Here is a 21,413-nt window from a genome sequence, read left to right as displayed (position 1 = left end):
CTGACCAATTTTGTTGTCAGCAGACTCTCACTAAAGAAATACTAAAGAGAGTTCTTCAGGCAAAAGGAAATTATTATAGATAGAAGCACAGAAATGCAGGAAGGAATGAAGTGCAATAAACAAGGTAAATCTAAGTGAATATCGACTGCCCAAAACAATACTACTTCATGGGATTTAAAATACTTTTCTCAATATCTCAAAAGGTATAGCTGACACGATGGCATACGTCTGTACTTCCAGCTACTCAGGAGACTGAGGCAGGAGGATTGTTTGAGCCCAGGAGTTTAAGACCAGCCTGAGCAAAATAGTGAAACCTTGTCTCAAAAAAAAAAAAAAAAAAAAAAAAAAAAAAAAAAAAGGTATAAATCATATTAAAGTGGTCTAGTGCCCTTACATTGTCTGAGAAGTGATGGCACTAATTTTTTTTTGCTGAGTCAGGAAGGCATATTATCTATAGGATAAATCACTAAAAGGCTTAATAAAAGAATGTGTACCTGGGAATAAAAAGTATACTAGAAAGGAATATAGAAGAATAAAGAATAGTAGATTAAACCAAATATGGCAGGAAAAGAGGAAAAAGGAAACTAGAACATGCAGATTAAATACTAAACATGCAGATTTGAACACAAACATCAGCAATGATTTTAAATTAACAGTCTTTGATGTATTTTTATTAAAAATTATCAGATTAGATTAAAAAACTATATTCTACTTACAAGAGATACATCTAAAATATATGGGCACCAAATATTGTAAGTAAAGGACTAAAAGAAGACTATCCATGCAACACTAACCAAAAGAAAGTGGCATGCCTCCATTAATAACAGACATGCTCTTTAGGCAGGAAACATTACTAGAGATAAGGAGGAAATCTCATAGTGCTAAAAGAGTCCACTAGGAAGTATTTGTCTGCACCTAATAACTGAAATAAATCCAATATTGACAGAATGAAAAGGAAAAATAGAAAAATTCATGGTTGTGTGCCTCTCTATAGAACAAGCAGGTAAAGAGCGGTGAGGATAGAGATTTAAGTATCTCATTTAACAAACACGGCAACCGTTAGGATACATTATTTTCTTGTATTGGGCCATAACACAAGTCTCAAGAAATTTCAAAGAATTGCAATCATACAGAGTGTGTGTGTGTTGTTTTTTTTTTGATCATGGTGAAATTAAGCAAGAAATCTACAATAAAAGAAGCTACTAGAAAATTCCTAAATATTTGGAAATTATTTAATATACTTTTAAATAATTTTGGGGTCAAAAAAGAAATCCTGGTGAAATGTAGAAATTATTTTGAATTGAACATAATGAAACTATAGCACATCAGATCCTGTGGACTATAGCTCAGATTTATGTAGAGGAAAATTGTAGTCTTTTTCGTATTTATTTATTTATTGAGACAGTGTCTCGCTCTGTTGCCCGGGCTAGAGTGCAGTGGCACGATCATAGCTCGCTGTAATCTTGAACTTCTGGACTAAAGTGATCCTTCTGCCTTCACCTTCTGAGTAGCTGGGACTACAGGTGTGCACCACCACACCCAGCTATTTTTTAAAAAATTTTTAGTAGAGACGAGGTCTTGTGAAAATTATAGTCTTAAATGCACATAATTGAAAAGAAGAAAGGCTGAAAAATCTTACGATTTCAAAGGTTTGGAAAAAACAACATGTCGAACACAGAAGAAAATAATAAAGATAAGAATAGCAATTAGTGAGCTAGAAAACAAACTTATAGAGGAAAAGCAGTATAATCAATAGTTCTTTAAAAAGACATTAATAAAGAACTTCTCCTAAATCATTAGAGAAAATATTCAGACAGCACAGTTAGCAATATCAGAAATTTAAAAAGGGACTACCACTACTGATTCTCAAGACACATGAAGTAAGCAGTTATCTTTAGGCATGCCAATGCATCTGTGGGATTTCAACCATCTTATTTTTATTAACACTCAGCCCCCTGAATCTATTTCTTTATTCACCACCTTTTTTAGACAAGCATGTTAAAAACAAATCCCAGTTGTGGCCTGGAATGGTGGCTCATGCCTGTAATCCCAGCACTTTGGGAGGGTGAGGAAGGAGGATTGCCTGAGCCCAGGAGTTCAAGACCAGCCTGGGCAACATGGCGAGACCTCATTTTTACTAAAAGTTAAAAAATTAGCCAGGCGTGGTGACGCACACCTGTAGTCCCAGCTACTTGGGGAGCTGAGGCAGGAGGTCACTTGAGCCTGGGAGGTCAAGGATGTGGTGAGCTGTGTTCATGCCACTGTACTCCAATATGGGTGATAGAGTGAGACCCTACCTCAAAATAAAAAACAAAACTGAAAAACCAGAAACCAAATCCTCATTGTATCCTATCTCCCTGCCCCCAAACAGCTATTAGTCCAGTGTTTGCCATGTTAGTGCAAATGGTAAATGGTACTCCCAGTTTGCTCAAGCAAGAAACTCAATATTCTGCCTCTCTTATGTTGGACACCACCATATCTGACCAGTCACTCAATCCTCTAACTTTTCCTTTCTCTCTTTCATGCCCTCCTTCCCTATACCACCCCTCTCCCTTTCCTTCTCTCTATTTCCACTGGGTTCACCATTGTCCAAGCCACATTCAAATTGCCCCTGATCCTAGTGGTGGCTTCTCCATTTGTCTTCCCTCTTTCATCCCCACACTGCAAAGCTGGTTCTGCACATATCTGCTCACAGCCATTCCATTTCATGGCTTCTTATTGCCCTAGAATCAAGGCTAGTCTGCTTTGGCCAGAGAGGCTCCCCCTCCGTGGCTGGTGGCCTGCCTCTCTTCGCTGCCTTAACTGCTCACACTCTGTAACAGGACTTTTGCATCCACTGTGCTTCAGTCCCTGCATCCCACATCCCCTCCTGAAGAAAACAAGAACAGAAACAACACAGACAACTAACTCATTGTGCCTCCTCACTTCCTGAACTGCCTTAGGTGATCAGTCCTGTCCACAGCCCCGAGTGCTCCCAAGGACCTGGTCTGTCTTGCTTAGGGCTGTCTCCCCAGGACACGGTGTAGTGTGTGGCATGGAGAAGAACAGGAAGGGACTATTAATTTGAATGAGTTAACAAACCAGTGGTAATAGTAATCCTGAAACATAGTGTTGATACGATTTTCAACTTGAATAAAGTGAAATGGAAAATGGCAAAAGGTGCCTATAGACATAAGTAAAAAATATATTCCAGGTTTTTCAAGGGAAAGTGTAATGTATTTTTGGCTATTTTATGATAGTAAAATATTTTAAAATAATTCAAATATTTACCTATTTACCAGACTATCCCTCCCTCTAAATTTAAGCTCTGAGTGGGAGATACGTGACCTTTGTCTTTCTTGCAGAATTTGACAGAGGCTGTTGCCTTTGGTTGGTGAGCTGGACTCTTTTGTTGACTTAAATAGAAATCTGGGGCTTATTGGGAAACTGCTTAAGTCAGTTTCAAGACATTGCTTCTCTTGCTTGGTGGCCGCAAAGAACGTAACTTATTGAATGTTTCAGAGAAATTAAAGTCCAACTGCTTTCAAAGTAAATACATTCATGTTATTTCATAACCCATATATGCTGGGTCATCAAAAATATCCTTGTACTTCATCCTAAAACATTTATTAAAGTAACTATGATGTGCTCATTTAGAAAAGGCCAAATGGGCCACTAAGAACTTAAAAGTTTAAAAATGATCTGTTGGGGTTAGCCAACAGGAACTGCTTTCTTCTGATATCATGTGAATTGATCTCATGTAGTCTTTCTCTTAAGAAAATTGACCAAGCGTTACTTGTATTTTTAAAACATGTAAATGTAATTACATTTTTTGTGCGAAATGCATTATACATACAAAGGAATACATGTGAGGAGTATGCATAGTTTGAAGGTTAATGAAATGAATACCACATTCTCACTATAACCTTAGGAAATAGCAGAGGACAACCCCAGAGTGTGTGCCCTGTGTCTTGTCCCTTTGCAATGGTTGTTACGGGTTAAGGGGGAATCACAGTCCGTAAAAGCCAGAATGATTGAACCGAGTTTTGTGTTGGTTTTATTAAGACTTGTGAAAGGGACACGTGGCACTGCTTGTTGGAAAGCTGTCTTTCCTAACATTTTTTGCTTGTCCTTTAAGTCCAGTTTCTTGTCTCTGCTTCATTTAGAAGGAACCACAAAATCCAAGGAAGCCACAAGCTTCATGGCTGCCTAGCAACAAAAGTACCATTTGAGGGGGGAAACAGGCGTAGCTGTATTGCAACTGACCAAATGGAACATGCTGACTGCTTTTGGGCTGCTCTTAAAGCTGTATGTGCCTGAAGTGGGGCAGTCAGGGGACCCATAGTCAACCTGGCCCTGGAGAGAGGTGGGGCCGACAGCAACACTTCATTTATGAGCCATGAGTGGGGCTGGCTTTGTGGGCATGTGACTGATGGAGTCAGAAGCGCCCAGTGCTTAAGGTTGCTATCTTGAAATTCTTCCAAGTTTTATCTTTCCATTTGCAGTTTGAAAGTGAAGTTCCATGGGTCCATGGAGCACGCTCTAGGGGTTTGGGGCTTCGTGTGGTCTAGCCTCCTGCTGTCTCCTCTCCTCCCTGGGGGGGTCCTTGGCTGACTGTTCCCTCACTCCCCGGTGCTCCAGGCTCTGTTTGGGTACCCCTTCCTTGCTTTTACCCAGCAAGTGCTGCTGCTGTCCTCTGCCCCAAGCAGGACTTTGGGCTCAGGGAAGGTCAGGGAAGCAGGACTTTGGGCTCAGGTATGTTCTTGCTCTGTGGCATGTCAGGGCTGGGCAGGTAGTGACCAGTCCTGCCTTGAGCCTGCAGTGTCATGGTGCGTTCAGTGGGCAACTTGAAGGGGGCAAACCTCTTACCAACCTGCCATCCAGGTGCAGAGCACATGGAGTGTGAAAGTTGTTCTCCCTCTCAGCTGTGGGTTGAGGTGGCAAGCTCATGGAAAGAGGAGGGTGACATAAAGTCAGAACCCTAAAGTTGCTCCTGAGCCTATGAGTCAACTGGAAAGTTCTGGTTTGGGCCAGTTTGGCCAATTTCTCCTGGGCTGTCTCATGTGTCTGTCATATGGGTCATCTGGAGGCTTGACCATCCAGGCTGGCCTCGTGTGACATGTGGCAGTTGGCAGGCTGTGAGCGGGGGTGGCAGGAGCAGCCAGGCCCAAGTCTTTCACCCTCCAGCAGGGAACCCCAACATCTTCAGGTAAAGGCAGAGCTCCAAGAGCAGCAAGAGAGGACAGCCCCAGTGAGCAGGTGCCTTCCAGGTCTCTGCCAGGTCACACGTGACACTGTCCATTGGCCAAAGCAAGACACAGGCCACCCAGATTCCAGGAGTAGAGGAAGAATCTGCCTCTAGAGAGAAGTTGTTGTAAAATCACATTGGGAGGATGTGGATGCAGGGATGGGGGAGCCAATGAAGTCCCAGGAGCACTTGCGCTTTCCATTAGGTTTACTTTTTTCTTTTTAAGATCAGAATGTTTTTCCACTTCTAAACTGTAATCAAAATTAGTTTAAAGAGTAGCTCTAGTATATATATTTATAGAACGGTTCTGTGCAAATCTATTTCAGGATTACACAGAAATTTTATTGCCTGGGCTATGGATCACTGTGGACCTGCTGCCAAAACCTAGATAATCATTAAGCTACCCCAGTAACACGCTAGTTCACTGGACTAAGAAAAAGAAAGAATACATAAATCGAGACGTGACATCAGCCTTCTTTGAGATGTTTGGGTTGTTTTTTTTTTTTCAGGATGGTGAGTCTGCCCTTTCTGTTCTTTCTTTAGATGACAGTCTCACTCTGTTGGAGTACAGTGGCGCAATCTTGGCTCACTGCAACTTCCGCCTCCCCGGTTCTAACGATTCTCCTGCCTGAACCTCCTGAGTAGCTGGGATTACAGGTGTGGCACCATCATACCGGCTAATTTTTGTTTGTTTGTTTGTTTTGGTGGAGATGGTGTTTCATCATTTTAGCCAGGCTGGTCTCAAACTCCTGACCTCAAGTGATCTGCCTGCCTTGGCCTCCCGAAGTGCTGGGATTACAGGCATGAGGCACCATGCCTGACTTGCCCTTCCTTTTTGACTGTACTATCTCTGCAGGAACAGTTAAAAGAACCCCAGAGTGACTTTGCATAGTGTCTCTACAAGGAGTGGAAGGCTCTTTCTATGTCTCCAGGGAATGAGTTGCTGCTTTATCGGTGTGTTTTAACCCAGGCAGAGTGGCACAAAATCCTGGATATTTAGACGGACACTTACTGTGGATCTGAGACCGGCTGCTTGCTGAGCACCCTGCCTCCCACCAGAATCCTGGCCACAGGTTTACAGCCCTAACTGTGTGAGCCTGCAACCCAATCTGAAGTCCTCCTGTTGCACCACTGTCACTGCCCCTAAATTTCCTTAATCACCGGACTTCTATAATAGCCCTGTAATGTTATCGTCCCCCATGGCTCCTGGCTTTGTCTTATGTCCTGAAGTGCCCAGCAATGTCCTGGCCACCAAACCTAGAGCCAAGAAAGGACTGCAGGGGACATGCTGCCAGGGGATCAGGGTTGACATGAAAATTGTCAGAGTCAGGAAATTCCAGGTCCCTTAAGTCATTTGGGAAGCTATTTGACAGGAAAGGCCAAGGAATGGGATCAGGTTGCCTCTGTGTAAGTAAGAATTGAGATTCCCCGGCGGGGACTGGTCTGGCAGGGAGGTGTCTGAGTTTTCCACTCTGTAGGGAAAGTTTCGATATATCTGTCTAAGTCTGTATAATAACTGGATTGGAATTAATCAACACTCACTGTCTATTCATATTATTTTTAATTCTTTGGAATGTTTGTAACTGTTACTTCATTATCACTGACAAAATTGAGGAATTCATTTAGTGTACCATTAATTTGCTTATTAAAATAATTGCTAAACATGACCCCATCCCCACAAATTTAGGGACTTTTGCTGTTTTCAATGTGTCGGTCCAGCCAAGAAGCATTGTATTCTTCCTCCTTGGCTCATGTGATGGTTTAAATATTAATCTCCTGTGTCTCGGGTGTAATGATGGGTGGGGTTTGTGTGGTGGAGTGGCTCGGGTGGTGTGTGTTGACTTGTTTGCTGTCTTCACAGCCCCTGTGTTGTTAGGATCCCCTTTGCACACGCATGTCTTGTCTCCCAAAGGGCAGCCCCTCTTCCTATAACCCCGCTGTGAGGACTCCACACGAAGTTCCTGAGAGATCAAGAGATGCAAATTATTTTCTTTTTCAGTTGAGGGACTCAGTAGCACAAAAGGGATGGGCCTGCCCACCCATTCATTAGGGATCGGGGTTGTGATATCTGGCGTAGGAGGTAATGGCAGCCTCTATCCTGAACGGGGGACTCGGGCAGTTCCATGGAGGATGCTTAGGTCTCTGCTAACGATAGCAGAAGGCATATAACTGAGGATGAACGTCCACCCATTTTGACAGTTGATTTAGTTGGTGTTTTATTCTCTTCTGTGCTTGATTTGTGTGTTATACTTAAACGATCTTTTTGAGGGAAGGAAGTGATTATGTGTTCCTTGGTGCCCTGCCTGTGCCTGACATATAATTTTGTTAAAATTGAACTGTGGAAATAGTAGTTATGTTGCCCAGAATGTGAGAAGAGGAATGGTGAGAACAGGCCATTTTGCTAAGGTTTGGGGATTCTGCTGTCAGAGGCTGGGGAGATTATGGGGCTTCCTGGTACAATCTGGGGTGGGTGCGAAGCACCTTGAGGCAGATACCTGGCAGGCCAGGGTGAGTGTCCAGAAAGGTGAGATATTTGTCTTGGGCTACTGGGAATAAAATCTGAAGATGTGAGATGGAAATGATATGCAAAAGAGCCCAGATGGGGCTACATCTGCCAGCCACTAGTACATCCCCACCTCCTCCCAGTCTAAGGAGAAGAGCTTAGGGCTTAGGCAGGGCTGGTGGAGACTGATAAGCCTGGGTAAGGGTCTCTGTCTTTTCATCTCTGCTATCTCTGCTTTAGGTACCTCAGCTGAATGGCCAAGAGCAGTATGTGCTGGTGCTGGCCTGGGTGACCTGCAAGATTGATTGTCAAATTCTCAGGAATTTTGTGAGCCACTTGTCAAACATAGCTTTTGCTAAAAATTAAATTGGCTAGGCACAGCAGTTCACATCTTTAATCTTTTTTTTTTTGAGACAGAGTCTCGCTCTGTCGCCCAGGCTGGAGTGCAGTGGCGTGATCTCAGCTCACTGCAAGCTCCGCCTCCGGGTTCATGCCATTCTCCTGCCTCAGCCTCCTGAGTAGCTGGGACTACAGGCGCCCGCCACCACGCCTGGCTAATTTTTTTGTATTTTTAGTAGAGACAGGGTTTCACTGTGTTAGCCGGGATGGTCTTGATCTCCTGTCCTTGTGATCCACCCACCTGGGCCTCCCAAAGTGCTGGGATTACGGGCATGAGCCACCGCACCCCGCCACATCTTTAATCTTAACACTTTAGGAGGCCGGGGTGGGAGGATTGCTTGATGCCAGGAGTTCAAGACCAGCCTGAGCAACAGTGAGATCCCCCCTACAAAAAACCAATGATAATAATAAATAAAAATAAAAGAAATTTTAAATAAGAATTATAGAAACTCACAATTGAGCACATTATATTAAAAACAAAGGTTATAGACATTCCAAGTGTTTCACTTCCTAATTATTTTACTCCATTCTGCTACCTCTGCTCTCCTGGTTATTTAGATCTTACAGATCTGTGTGGTAGAAATTCTGTATACTGTGAACTTCTGCACACCTCTTTCTAACCCCATACTCGGCGACTGTGCATTGGTAGCTTGAAACAGGCTCTGGTGGGAGTATTTATGCCACATTCATGCATATGCTTGGCTTCTCTCCAGACAGCACTTCTTCTTGCTCTTGGTTCTCTCCCTCTGGCTGAGTGTGGACCACAGGCTCAGAATGACTCAGACCTCCTTGAGGAGAAGCAGAAACTCTTTATCTCAATGCTTCTCTCTTTAAGCTCATATGTTTCCACAGGTTGAGGAAAAGGACATTGTGATGGCTTAAGAGCTTTCATCATTCCATCTTTCAGTCTGTTGATTATATGTGGGATTAAAAATAAGCAATGTGTTGATACCATCAGCTGAACACACTAAATCAGCTTTCTTAGTTAATAACAGCAGTAGAAATTAAAGCAAGAATGAGCTGCCAGTGATTACAGCTAGACACATGGTTCACTGTACGTGTCAACAGGTCCAATTTCCACTGGAATTTTCCACCTGGAATGATAAAGTCTGATTTCAGTCCACTGGTGATCGTTGGCTCAGGAGACACCTTCTGCAGGAAACTCTTCCTGCCTGCTGCTTCCACAGAGTAGGGGAGGCAGCTCCTGCGTGTTTCCCCAAAACCCTGGGCACACCTTTGACACTACAGTACAGAGGTTGGCCAGTTTGTATTAAATGCCTTCTCAAATCAGATGACCCATCTGTAAGATGCTGCTCAAGAACGCTGAAATTCACCAGCAAGCCTTTAGTAATTATGAGATACAGTCTGCTATTAGAGAAATAAAACAAGTGAATCAAATAGGATTAACCCCTTCAAATGACTTAACTAGGTATTTCTCACAAGTAATAAAGAAGAAATTCCTTTCATTCTGTTGCGGATAACCAGAAACAAGGAACTGCGGGGTTTCTAACAATAATTAACAGCCTGTTATAGATGCTCCTTCTAAACAAGATGACAGTTTGCATTTCTCTTATTGAGGATAACACCAAACTTTCCTATTAAAACCAAAAACTAATCCCTTATTTGAAATCTCACTTATAGCAGATTATCAAGCATTTATCTAGATGATTTAAAGTAACCACATATTTGTGTCCACTTTTCTCCAAGCTGTCATTTTGGAATAATAGCCTAACTCAGCAAGAAGATGAATTGAGTCACTCTTATAGCTCAATAAATCAAGCATGAGGGTATGAGTTTAGATTTCCTTGTAATTAATCTCAATCTTCTTTGGTAAAATTATTTTCCTCTATTTTTAAGAGTAATCATTCTATATGTAATATAACGCTAACTGCTACCTGTAGCAACCACAAAACCTTAATGAGTTAGCACAGCAAAGCACGTTTCTTGATCCTGTCACAGTCCAGGATGGGTCAGTGGATCTGGGCAGCAAAGTGCTCTCTTCCATGCAGTGACTCAGGAACCCAAACTCCTTACATTTGGGGCTCTGTTGTTTTCTAGGTTTCAAAGTCTCCTCTGGCTCCTCTGCATCTGGCCATAGGCAAGAAAAGAAAAGTGGACAGTTGTGCAGAGGTGTTATGGCCAAGCTTGTTGGGGGCCTTCTTTTCACTTTCACCCACATTCTGTTCATCAATACTCAGTTATGCAGCCAGAGCCCAACTCTAAGGCAAGGCTGTGTGCCTGGGGAGAAAAGGGAATGGCGTTGGTAAACACATTTGCTCGGTCAATTTTGCACCATGACAAAATTTTCAAGTTCTTTGTGGTCTTGGGCTATAGAGAGGATGCAGAGTGTAGTGGTTGAGACTGTGTCCTCAAATCAAACTGCTGGTATCCAAATTCCATCTTCACCATTTACTAGATAGTGAATTGGGCAAGTAACGTAGCCTCTCTCTGTGCCTCAGGGTCCTCCTCTGTAAAATGAGGAAAATAGTAGAACGTATAGAGTTTGTGAGAGAATCAACTTTCCATGTACAAATGTTTAGAACAGTGCCCAGAATATAATGAACAACATATAAATGTTTGTAAAACAAAATGTTTGGCTGGGTGTGGTGGCTCACGCCTGTAATCCCAGCACTTTGGGAGGCCAAGGTGGGTGGATCACCTGATGTCAAGACCAGGCTGGTCAACATGGCAAAAGCCCGTCTCTACTAAAAATACAAAAAATTAGGGGGGCATGGTGGTGGGTGCCTGTCATCCCAGCTACTTGGGAGACTGAGGCAGAAGAATTGCTTGAACTAGGGAGGCAGAGGTTGCAGTGAGCCGAGATCATGCCATTGCACTCCAGCCTGGGTGACAGAGTGAGACTCTGTCGCCAAAAAACAAAAAATAAAAATTTTAAAAAATGAGATCTGTGCGTGTGCCTATAATCCCAGCTACTTGGGAGGCTGAGGCAGGAGAATCACTTGAACCCGGGAGGTGGAGGTTGCAGTGAGCTGAGATCGAGCCACTGCACTCCAGCCTGGGTGACAGAGCGAGACTCCCTCTCAAAAAAAAAAAAAAAAAAAAAAAAAAAAAAAAAAAAATTAAAAAAATGAGATTAGTAACAAAGAGACTTAATTTCCTGTGTGCTATGTTGTAATTTGGGTATATTGCCATTCAGTTGGAGGATGTTTCAGTTCAATTGTAAAAATACTTTATTGAGCAACATTATTTGTAATGTGCAGAGTACGACCATAGAATCTGAATAAGCAGACTCGTCACTGAATCAAAGGAAACAGCACATTTTCCCCACCAAATTTGCCTTTTAAGTTCTGTGACTCAATCCATGGTCACATCAGCGTTGTGATCTCAGTTTCCTCTCTTGAAATGCCAGGTCTCATCTGGGCCCCTGAGAGTGGAAAAAGGTGCTGGCCCAGGACCAAAAGGGCTTCTTCAGTGGCCTAGGGCCCAGGGGATACTGTCGATGTCACTCTGTTAAGAGATGCCTCATCTATCCACTCGGTACTCAGATCGTTCCCAATCTATTTGCACTAACATATTAGCTTTTCAAGTTATGATCCACATTTCAGAATATTGCTTGATTTTACAAAACACAAGAGGGCAATATGATGTGATTTCTCCGTATGTAGTCCCCATCTGAGGAGCAGGTTGGGTATAACAGGCTCTTTCTCTTGCAGCTGGATGACTGTACTCTGCAGCTGTCTCACAATGGCGCCTACCTGGATTTGGAGGCCACCCTGGCAGAGCAGCGGGATGAGTTGGAAGGCTTCCAGGATGACGCTGGGTAAGAGCAACTGTTGACCCTGCTGACTGGTCCTCACCTACCAGGAAATGGGGGTACATTGAGGCCTTAAAATATTTAGGAGGAACTACCATGGCTTTGACCTTCTCTTAATTCTCAATCACACACGAGGGAGATGCAAGTGACTCATCAGTGGTGACTGCAGACCCGTTTCCATTTTGAGTAACTTTTCTTGATGGGTGCTTGGGAGTAGCCTTTCCTAGGAACATTTGTGGTAATCAAGCACATGGTATTTATATTCTAAGTTATTTTAAAATCATATATCACAATTAAATAGATATTTTCCAGCCAGCGGTGGTGGCTCACACCTGTAGTCCCAGCTACTCGGGAGGCTGAGGTGGTAGGATCGCTTGAGCCTGGGAGGCCGAGGCTGCAGTGAGTCATAATTGTGCCACTGCACTCCAGCTTGGATAAAAGGGCAAGACCTTATCTCTAAAAATGAATAAATAAATAGATATTTTCCAGATTTTCAAGCACATGGTATTTATATTCTAAGTTATTTTAAAATCATATATCACAATTAAATAGATATTTTCCAGCCAGCGGTGGTGGCTCACACCTGTAGTCCCAGCTACTCGGGAGGCTGAGGTGGGAGGATCGCTTGAGCCTGGGAGGCTGAGGCTGCAGTGAGTCATAATTGTGCCACTGCACTCCAGCTTGGATAAAAGGGCAAGACCTTATCTCTAAAAATGAATAAATAAATAGATATTTTCCAGATTTTAGTGGATTCACAACTATTTTAGATATTGTACTCAATGATAATTTACTGGATATTTTCTTAGCAGATGCTGTAGAAGATAGTTTTATATGGTGTCATCTTTTAAACTCATTACTGTGGAAAAAATAATTAATTATGTTAATGTCAACTTACTTTTTGCCCATACCTAGAATTGCTTAATACTTTTGCTGAATAAAGAAATACTCTGAGTCCAAATAAAGCAATATGCTCATAAAAACATCAGAGATGTGCACAGAAAGTGAAACCTCTCTAGGCATATACCCATATAAGTAGCCATTCTTAGATTACAAAAATAGCCTCTGATAGGACCCCACCTTTCTCCTTCTTATTTTTATTTATTTATTTATTTTTTGAGACAGGGTCTCACTCCAGCTGCCCAGGTTGGAGTGCAGTGGCATGATCTCAGCTCACTGCAGCCTCTTAAGTAGCTGGGACTGCAGACACGTGCCACTGTGCCCAGCTAATTATATATATATATGTATGTGTGTGTGTGTGTGTGTATGTGTATGTTATTTTTGAGATGAAATCTCGTTGTGTCACCCAGGCTGGAGTGCAGTGGTGTGATCTCGGCTTACTGCAACCTCTACCTCCCAGGTTCCAGTGATTCTTCTGCCTCAGCCTCCCGAGTAGCTGGGACTACAGGCACGCGCCACCACACCTGGCTAATTTTTGTATGTTTTGGTAGAGATGGGGTTTTGTCATGTTGCCCAGGCTGGTCTCGAACTCCTGAACTCAAGCAATTCACCCTCAGCCTCCCTAAGTGCTGAGATTACAGGTGTGAGTCACCATGCCCAGCCTACTTCTTGTCCATCTCGAACCAAGTATATCTCTGATTTCATCACCCTCCTCTTCAGGAAACTTAAGAGGTTCCCTGATACTTTCCAAATAATGCTCAGCTATCTTAATCTGTTGTCCAGGAGCCCTCAAAAGTTGTTTGAAACCATTTTGCCTGAGTTAAAATTATGGTCCACTGGATACTATCTGGGAGTTCTCATTTTTCACAAATAGCTCAATTAATGGAGAAAAATTGGAACCTTCTTAGTTTCATGTAGCTATTTGACTTTAGTATGTACTGATGGCTTCCTGGGTTTCCCTGTTTTAACACCCTTCACAATTTATGATCATTGATTATGCTGCTAGTTGCCCCTCTTCTCTGCTGCTAACACTCCACTAGGCCAGAACCATGCCTGTCTGAATGTCCAGTACTTGGCATTTTCTCAGCATGTTTCAGGCACTTAGCAAATACTGGTGGCCAGGTGAATGGCCCATTGCCAGAATGGATTCCTGAAGAGCATGGCCACATGCACCAAAAAGACCGAGGTCCTTGTTAGGATTCAGCAAGGTGCTCTGAGGATGCCCTTCTTGTCTCCAGAGTGGTAGTAGTAAGGGGCACACCAATAGTATGTGAGAAAGGATCCTGGAAACCACTATAGGCTGGGCATATGAGAGGGGTATCTTAAGGCACACCAGATTCTACTTACTGCTATATTTAAAATTAACACTATTAGGCTGATAGACTTGGGGAAGTTCCATTGCAATAGTTTTTATCAAGTATTTGACAGTGACATCCTTTCATATAGGTTGTCAGAATGCAGGCTAGATGATAGTCTAATTGAATGACTTCATGGCTCATTGATCAAACAGACCCCAGGAATATTATGAATAGATCATTGTCAGCTTGAAAAATGTCTCTAGTGGTGTTATGCTTGATGACCTTGTCCTCATTTTTGTTTTCTTCTTTTTTATCAAAACTTGAATGATTTGGAGATGGCAGCTGAGAAAAAAAGTGCTAATGTATTGATAAAAGCAATAAGAATAAAGGGTGTGGGAGAAGAATAATATTTTTGGATCAGCTACTATGCCAGATACTATATTAGGCTCCCTATTCACAGGCTCTTTAATAATTAATTATCATACTAGTCAAGTAATTGGATTTTATTGTCTCAGTTTTTCATCTGAGACAACCAAGGGTCAGGAGTTAAATTACATGTCCGGGGTGGCAAAGCCAAGTTTGAACACAGGTATGACCAATTCCCAAGACTATGCTCTTCTGCCATCCCAGGGGCTTCTGGGCAAAGGTCCTTTAGGTTCTATGCAGCATGTACATTTGCGCCTTTGGTGGCATGAGATTGGTTCCTGCAAGAACAATTGGTCCTGGTCTAAAACACTGTCTCCAGTTGAAACAGCTTTGCTGCCGTTATCCATCACTGACGCTACAGTTTGCCTGGGCAACACCTGTCTCCAGATGCTGGCAGTTCCTCCACAGCTGTTCCTAAAGAGCCAGGGCATCCTGCTGTAAGCTCCCCAGAGTAGATCCTGGTGGTTGTATTCTCACTTTGTTCCCTCTGAATCATCACTTGGCCATGAGTCCATTGAATAGGTAGAGGTTGAATCCCATTTCTGTACTCTAGTAGCTAGGGTTGCTGGGAAAATGTGTTATGGCAAGATGAGAAGGTGGGACTCAAGACTTGGGAAACTGCAAAGAGAGGAAGGTAGCCCAAAAGATATTGGATAGTTACACATGTAAAATTTGTTTAGAAAAATTTAAATTTTTAATTATTTTTGATAGGGTCTTTCTTTGTCACCCAGGCTGGAGTGCAGTGGTGCAATCACAGCTCACTGCAGCCTCCATCTGCCAGGCTCAAACGATTCTCCTGCTCTGGCTTATTTTTGTATTTTTTTGTAGAGACGGGGTCTCCCTATGTTGCCCAGGCTGGTCTGGAGCTCCTGGACTCAAAACAATCCTCCTGTCTTAGCCTCTCAAAGAGTTGGAATTATAGGCATGCGTAGCTACGCGTTTGGCAAGTGTGCCCCCAGATCACCCCAGAGAGAGGTTTTGTATCTTTGAAATAGACCTTTTAGGTCCTCTCCTAGATGTGTGGCATTTGACAAAGTCTGTGTGTCTCCCATGAGTGGGAGTTAAAATATAATTGCTTCCCAGTTAAGATTTGCCCTTTGGAGGTATGAAAATGGCAAATACCATTTTTTTCTCTTGATTTATTTGTGTCAGTTATAGCAAAATGTCTGCTAATATTGTGGCCATCTACTGAAGATGTATGAGTGTGTGTGAAAATTGTGATTTTTTCATATCATGTGTTCTGAGTTTCCTTGCTGGAGGATTTTGCTTCTTTGTTCTTGTCCATTACCCTGCACTTCTATGCCAAGATTAACTTGTTTAGAATTATCACTCAGGCTCTAGCTAGTCAGAGAATAGGCGAAAGACCTTCAAAAGTGGAAGGACAAAGCAATTATTATGCTAACAAAATAGAACCAGGTCTGTTCACTGTTCATCACCTTCTGAGGCCAGGGAAATTAGCAAGCATGACATGGTGCAGCAGACACAGAAGCCTGCAGTCTCCAGGTTATTTTTCCTGACATTGTCATTGTGTGGCCTTGGGCAAGCCACTTTACCTCTGACAGGAGTTTATAAAATGAGGACACTTATAACATTTATTTACAGAATAAGGAAAATATGGCCCAATCCCATTTCCCTTTCTGTATGAAGAGGGGTCCTGATGGGGTCTCTGGCACCTGAGGAGAGCAGTGTAGCTTAATGGTTAGGGACACAGGCTTTACGGTTAGTCTCATGGCTGTTTGACCTTGGGGATGTAACTTCACCTCTCTGAACCTCAGTTTCCTTATAATTCGGGGCAATATTATCAATACTGCCTCTTTGGGTTGTTTTGAAGTAAAATATGATAATGTATCTAAAACATTAACTATTTCTTGATACATAATACACACTCAAAACTGTTAGCCTCTGTTATAATTACAGTCCAGTTCTGGGAAGATGACACATTGAAATGGGAACCACTGGAATTTAGACCCAGTGGATTCTATGCAGGTCAGGTGCCCTGAGATCTCCACTTTTAGTTAAGAGACCTCGATGGAGGTTTGCCCACAGGGCTGAGCTGGGCCGGAACCTCCACTCTTTTGCCTGTTGCGACCCTCCGTGTCTCTGAAAGGAAACCAGTGCCAGCCCGGGTCCACAGGGCACTGTCATGGAGAAGGTGGGCTTTTAGGCAAGCCCTGGAGGAGATAGTGGCTTTGGGTATTTGGAAGGTGCAGCAGGTGGGAGTGTGACTTGACCCAAGAGTGGACCTGAGAACCACAATGTTTCAGGGACATCATGAGGACCAGTGTGGTGGCTGGACATGGCATACACATTCACAGGTGCTCCTAACTTCGGGTAACTTGGGGCGCTCACCTTTTCCTCAGCATGACTCCCTTCAGGCCTGTGCCACGGGGTTGGCTGTGAAGATGGCTGGTGCTTACTGGCTGTGTCATGCTGTTCACTTTCTCTCATTTGCCAAGGGGGCTGGTAGTCCTCCCACCCTGGGCCCATGTGTCTATGTGAGGTTGGTGGCTTAGAAATCATGGCTGGATGTGCGTCTGGGAAAGGGTAAGAAGGGCCGTGCAGAGGCCCATCTGCAGGGGTACATGGGTCCCATCAGCTTTGTGACCAACCTGTTTAGGGGAACCCAGGGATCTGGGACTGGCTCTGCTTTTATTCTTGGACACCTGACTTCTCAGCCTGCAGATCATGGGCCCTGAGGCTCATGAACCTCTGAGGTTTCTGTACAATTTGTGGGTTTGTGGGATTTTGGTGGGGAGGTATTTCAAAGTCTTCATCAGATTCTCAAAGAGGTCTTTGCGTCTCAAAATATCAGATTTGAAGGAATAAAAAACAGTTTCTTCTTCTTATGGTATAATACAAAAGTTAACCTCACCCATTCACACATTTGTCCAAGTTTCCTCTGCATTTTAGACGGGGGGAATGGGAAATCATGGAATAGACTTTGAACATAAGTCTAAAAATCTACTGAACCTAAAAAACCAAACCGAAACAAGCAACCAACAAAACCCCTATGTTAAGAGAGAGATTCTGGTGAGGGTGTGGAAGGGAAGAAAGGTAGACATTCCCTGATTTTTTTTTCCCTCTTAGGGTAGTTATCCTGAGCAGAGGGTGCAGGTGTGTTGGCTGAAGCCTTTTGGCTAATCAGTGACAGGTTTGAAGGAGCTCCTGTCTTCATAGTGCTATGCAAGGCTCAAAGTGCAGGCCATCAAGTTCTGCCCCTGCTCTCAGTGGGGGAGAAAACTGGCCCTTTAAAACCAAAGGAACCATTAGGGGTGAGTTCAGCTGGGTTGCGTGGGTAGCCCAGAGGCTCTGCATACCAGCTCCAGGTGCCAGAACTGCTGATCTCTAGGTTGTGGCTTCAGAAGGTTTGGAGTGAGGTTCAGAATCTTGCCTTTTTTAAAAAAGCTGTCCAGGCCAGGCACGGTGGCTCATGCCTGTAATCCCAGCACTTTGGGAGGCCAAGGTGGGTGGATCACTTGAGGTTAGGAGTTCGAGACCAGCCTGGCCAACATGGGGAAACCCCGTCTCTACTAAAAATACAAAAAATTAGCAGGGCGTGGTGGCACGCACCTGTAGTCCCAGCAGGACTGAGGCAGGAGAATTGCTTGAACCTGGGAGGTGGAGGTTGCAGTGAGCCTAGATCACGCAACTGTACTCCAGCCTGGGTGACAGAGCAAGACTCCGTCTCAATAAAAAAAAAGAAAAAGAAAAAGAAAAGGTGTCCAGATTGTTGGATATTTGTTTGGGAACTTGCAGCATAGGCTGTCAGTCTTAGGGAATATTCCCACCCCCTGAAGAACTTTAGAACCTTCCCTGCCACGCCCAGCCTCAGGCTCATGAAAGCAGAACTCAGGGCTGGGCCCAGGCAGAGGTGATTTTCAAATCTCCCAGGTGATTTCAGTGTGCAGTCAAAGTTGAGAACCACTGCGTGAGGAAGACGGCATTCCTGAAAAGGCTGCAGTAAGTCAGGCAAGAATGAAGTAACTCCCATGCTGAATGGACACTGAAATCAAAGGTTCTAAATGCCTTTAAATGCCAGGATGTATGAGGGCAAAGATGGTATCAGGTAGGTGTGTGGGTTGGAGTCAGAAGAAAAATGACCTGCAAAGAGAGCCCCCCACAGAACTCCTTAAGTAATAAGGGGGCTATGGGTGGGGGTGAGTGGGAAGAACTTGGAGTGGGAGGCCTTGGTCAGATGTAACCCCCTTTGGGGACAAGCAGGGAGTGGCCTAATTAACCTAAACCTGGTAGCCAAGGGAGGTGAGTGAATTGGGGCTTCACCCAGGGTTGGGGAGGGAGGGGGCTGGGAATCTGGAGCCATGGTGCCAGCTCGTGTAGAGCGGGACAGGAGAGTGGAATGGACGTGTGTCATTAGGGGAATAGTGCACAGAATGGTGGACTAGTTAGGGAAATAGATGATAGAGTGGAGGCAATTTTGAAAAGGGGAAGGGGGTTTATACCTGTTAGTCTGAGGTTATGGCAAGCCACACACAAGGTGTGGGATGGCTAGTGAGAAATGTTGGCTGGGGACCCAGGTGAGAAGGCTGGAGTACTGGAGAGGCTGGGGGTGCTTCCTTGGAGGGAGCTACAGAGTCTGGAGGTCTTGTCCCGGAGGGCCAGCCATAGGATGCAGGTGAGGAGAGGACCAGGCCCTGGCTGTAGGGACTAGAAAGTTAGTAGTCACCCAGGTGTCAGTACCTAGATGATCCATTGAAACCATAACCCAGGTGTTGTACATCAGTAAGAGACTCAGGTTTAGCCACATGTGACAAAGAACCCAGATAACAGTGGCTTAAAATTTTTGACTATATTTTTTATCATGAAAAAAAGTGGATATTAAGACAATGAAAAGACAAGCCACAGACTGGGAGAAAATATTTGCAAAATGTATCTGATGGAGTACATGTATCCAAAATATACAAAGCACTCTTAAAACTTAATAAGAAAACAACCTGATTAAAAAATGGGCAAAAGATCTGAACAGATATGTCACTAAAGAAGACATTCAGATGGTAAATAAGCATATAGAAAGATCCAACATGACATGTCAATATAATGTAAAATGTAAATTAAAAAAATGAGATATCACTATACCCCTTAGAATGGCTAAACTAAAGAAAACACTGATACCACCAAATGCTGGCAAAGATGTGGAGCAACAGGAACTCTCATTCATTGCTGGTGGGAATGCAAAATGACACAGCCACTTTGGAAGACAGTCTGGTAGTTTCTTACAAAGCTAAACATAGGCTTACCATACAATTTGGCAATCATGCTTCTGGGTATTTACCCAAATGAGTTGAAAACTTATGTCCATGCCAAAGCCTGCACACATTTTTGCAGCAGCTTTATTCATAATTGCCAAAATTCGGAAACAAGATGTCCTTCTGTAGTTGAATGGGTAAACACACCATAGTATTTGTCCATTCCATGAAGTAGTTTTTATTTAGCAATAAAAAGAAATGAGCAATCAAGCTAGAAAAGACATGGGGGAACCTTAAATGCACATTGTGAAGTTAAACCAGTCTGAAAAAGCTACATACTGTGAGTCCAACTATATGACATTCCAAGAAAGGCAAAAAGCTATGGTGACAGTGAAAAGATCCTGTTGCCAGGGGTGGGAGTTGAGGTTGGGAGATGGGTAGGGAGGGATGAACAGGTGGAGCACAGGGGATCTTTAGGGCAGTGTCAACGCTCTGTATGTTGTGGTAATGTTGGATCCAGAACGTTATGTGTTTGTGAAAACCCATAGAACTGTTCAACACAGTGAATTATAAAGTTAAACTACGGACTTGTTAATAATGTTCAATATCAGTTAATCTGTTGTAACAGATTAACATCTTGCACACTAATGCAAGATGTTAATAGGAGAAACAGGTGGGTGGGGAGGGGCAGTGTGGATATAGGGGAACATTCTCTACTTTCTATGAAATTTTTCTATAAAACAAAAGCCACTCTAAGAAAATCAGTGGATAATCATACAGTTTCAAGGACAATATGTTGATTCCATGACATTCTTAGGAACCTGGGCTTGTTTTATCTTTTTGCCCTACCATCCTTAGGATCTGGCTTTTGTCTTTCATGTTTCATCATAGTTACAAAGCAGCCGCCCCACACCCTTGTCATATCAAGACAGGGAGGCACGTATTGGTTAGGATGCAGTGTTCTCTGTTGCAACCAAGAAATCCCCCAATATGGCAGTTTAAATAAAAGTTTTTTTCTTGTATAAGATTCCAAATATAGGCAATCCTCTTTGGAAGAGTGAAATAGCTATAGCATCCTCAGAGCAAGGATTCCATCTCCGGGTCCAGGTGGCTGCTTCCACTCTTACCATCTCATCTGCATCTCAGCCCCTAGAAAGAAGGAAAGGGACGAAGGGAGTGTATGCCCATTTCTGTGTGCACATGGCTTTCACTCACATGATTTTGGCCAGAGGCTCAAGGGCACAGTATGAATTGTGGGCTGTATCCAGCTAACCTTCCTCTGCTATCACTGTGAATATTAGGTGACAGCTGATGGTCCCTGCCTTAGGTGAGAAGAGTGAAGAGTAGTGTTGGTGCTGGCTGGGTGTACTGCTTTTAAAGAGCTTTCCAGAAGCTCCACCAGCGACTTCCACCTATAGTTCAACGATGAGAACTGTGCCACATTGTGGAATATACATTGTCACTCCAAACACAATTGGATTCCCATTATAAGGCAGAAAGGGAAATAGGCATTGAGTGGGTAACCAGCAGCATCTGCCTCTGCAAGGAGAGATGACATTTCAAAGAATGGGCAGTTGAGTACACTGTGCCACAAAGGCAAGTTGTGAGAGGGGCAAGGCAAGGCTGGGAGTGGTGAGCAGGAGATTTAGGGTGTCCTGAAGAGGGAGAAGCAGAAGGGAAAGCA

General features: G+C 43.5%; 1 protein-coding gene across 8 annotated transcripts in view; it reads left to right on the top strand.

Moving 5' to 3' along the window:
* FHOD3 (formin homology 2 domain containing 3) overlaps positions 1-21,413 on the top strand; it is a 488,002-nt gene that overhangs the window by 51,296 nt on the left and 415,293 nt on the right. For all 8 annotated transcript variants that reach the window (NM_001194349.3, XM_001106633.5, XM_077974668.1 and 5 more), the window contains 1 exon segment: positions 11,804-11,910. In NM_001194349.3, coding sequence (NP_001181278.2) covers positions 11,804-11,910 — 107 coding nt within the window.

The sequence above is a fragment of the Macaca mulatta genome, chromosome 18 (assembly GCF_049350105.2).
Source record: "Macaca mulatta isolate MMU2019108-1 chromosome 18, T2T-MMU8v2.0, whole genome shotgun sequence".
Classification (NCBI taxonomy): Eukaryota; Metazoa; Chordata; class Mammalia; order Primates; family Cercopithecidae; genus Macaca; species Macaca mulatta.
The sequence above is the reverse complement of the archived record's forward strand: the minus strand, read 5'-3'. Positions and strand labels throughout refer to the sequence as shown.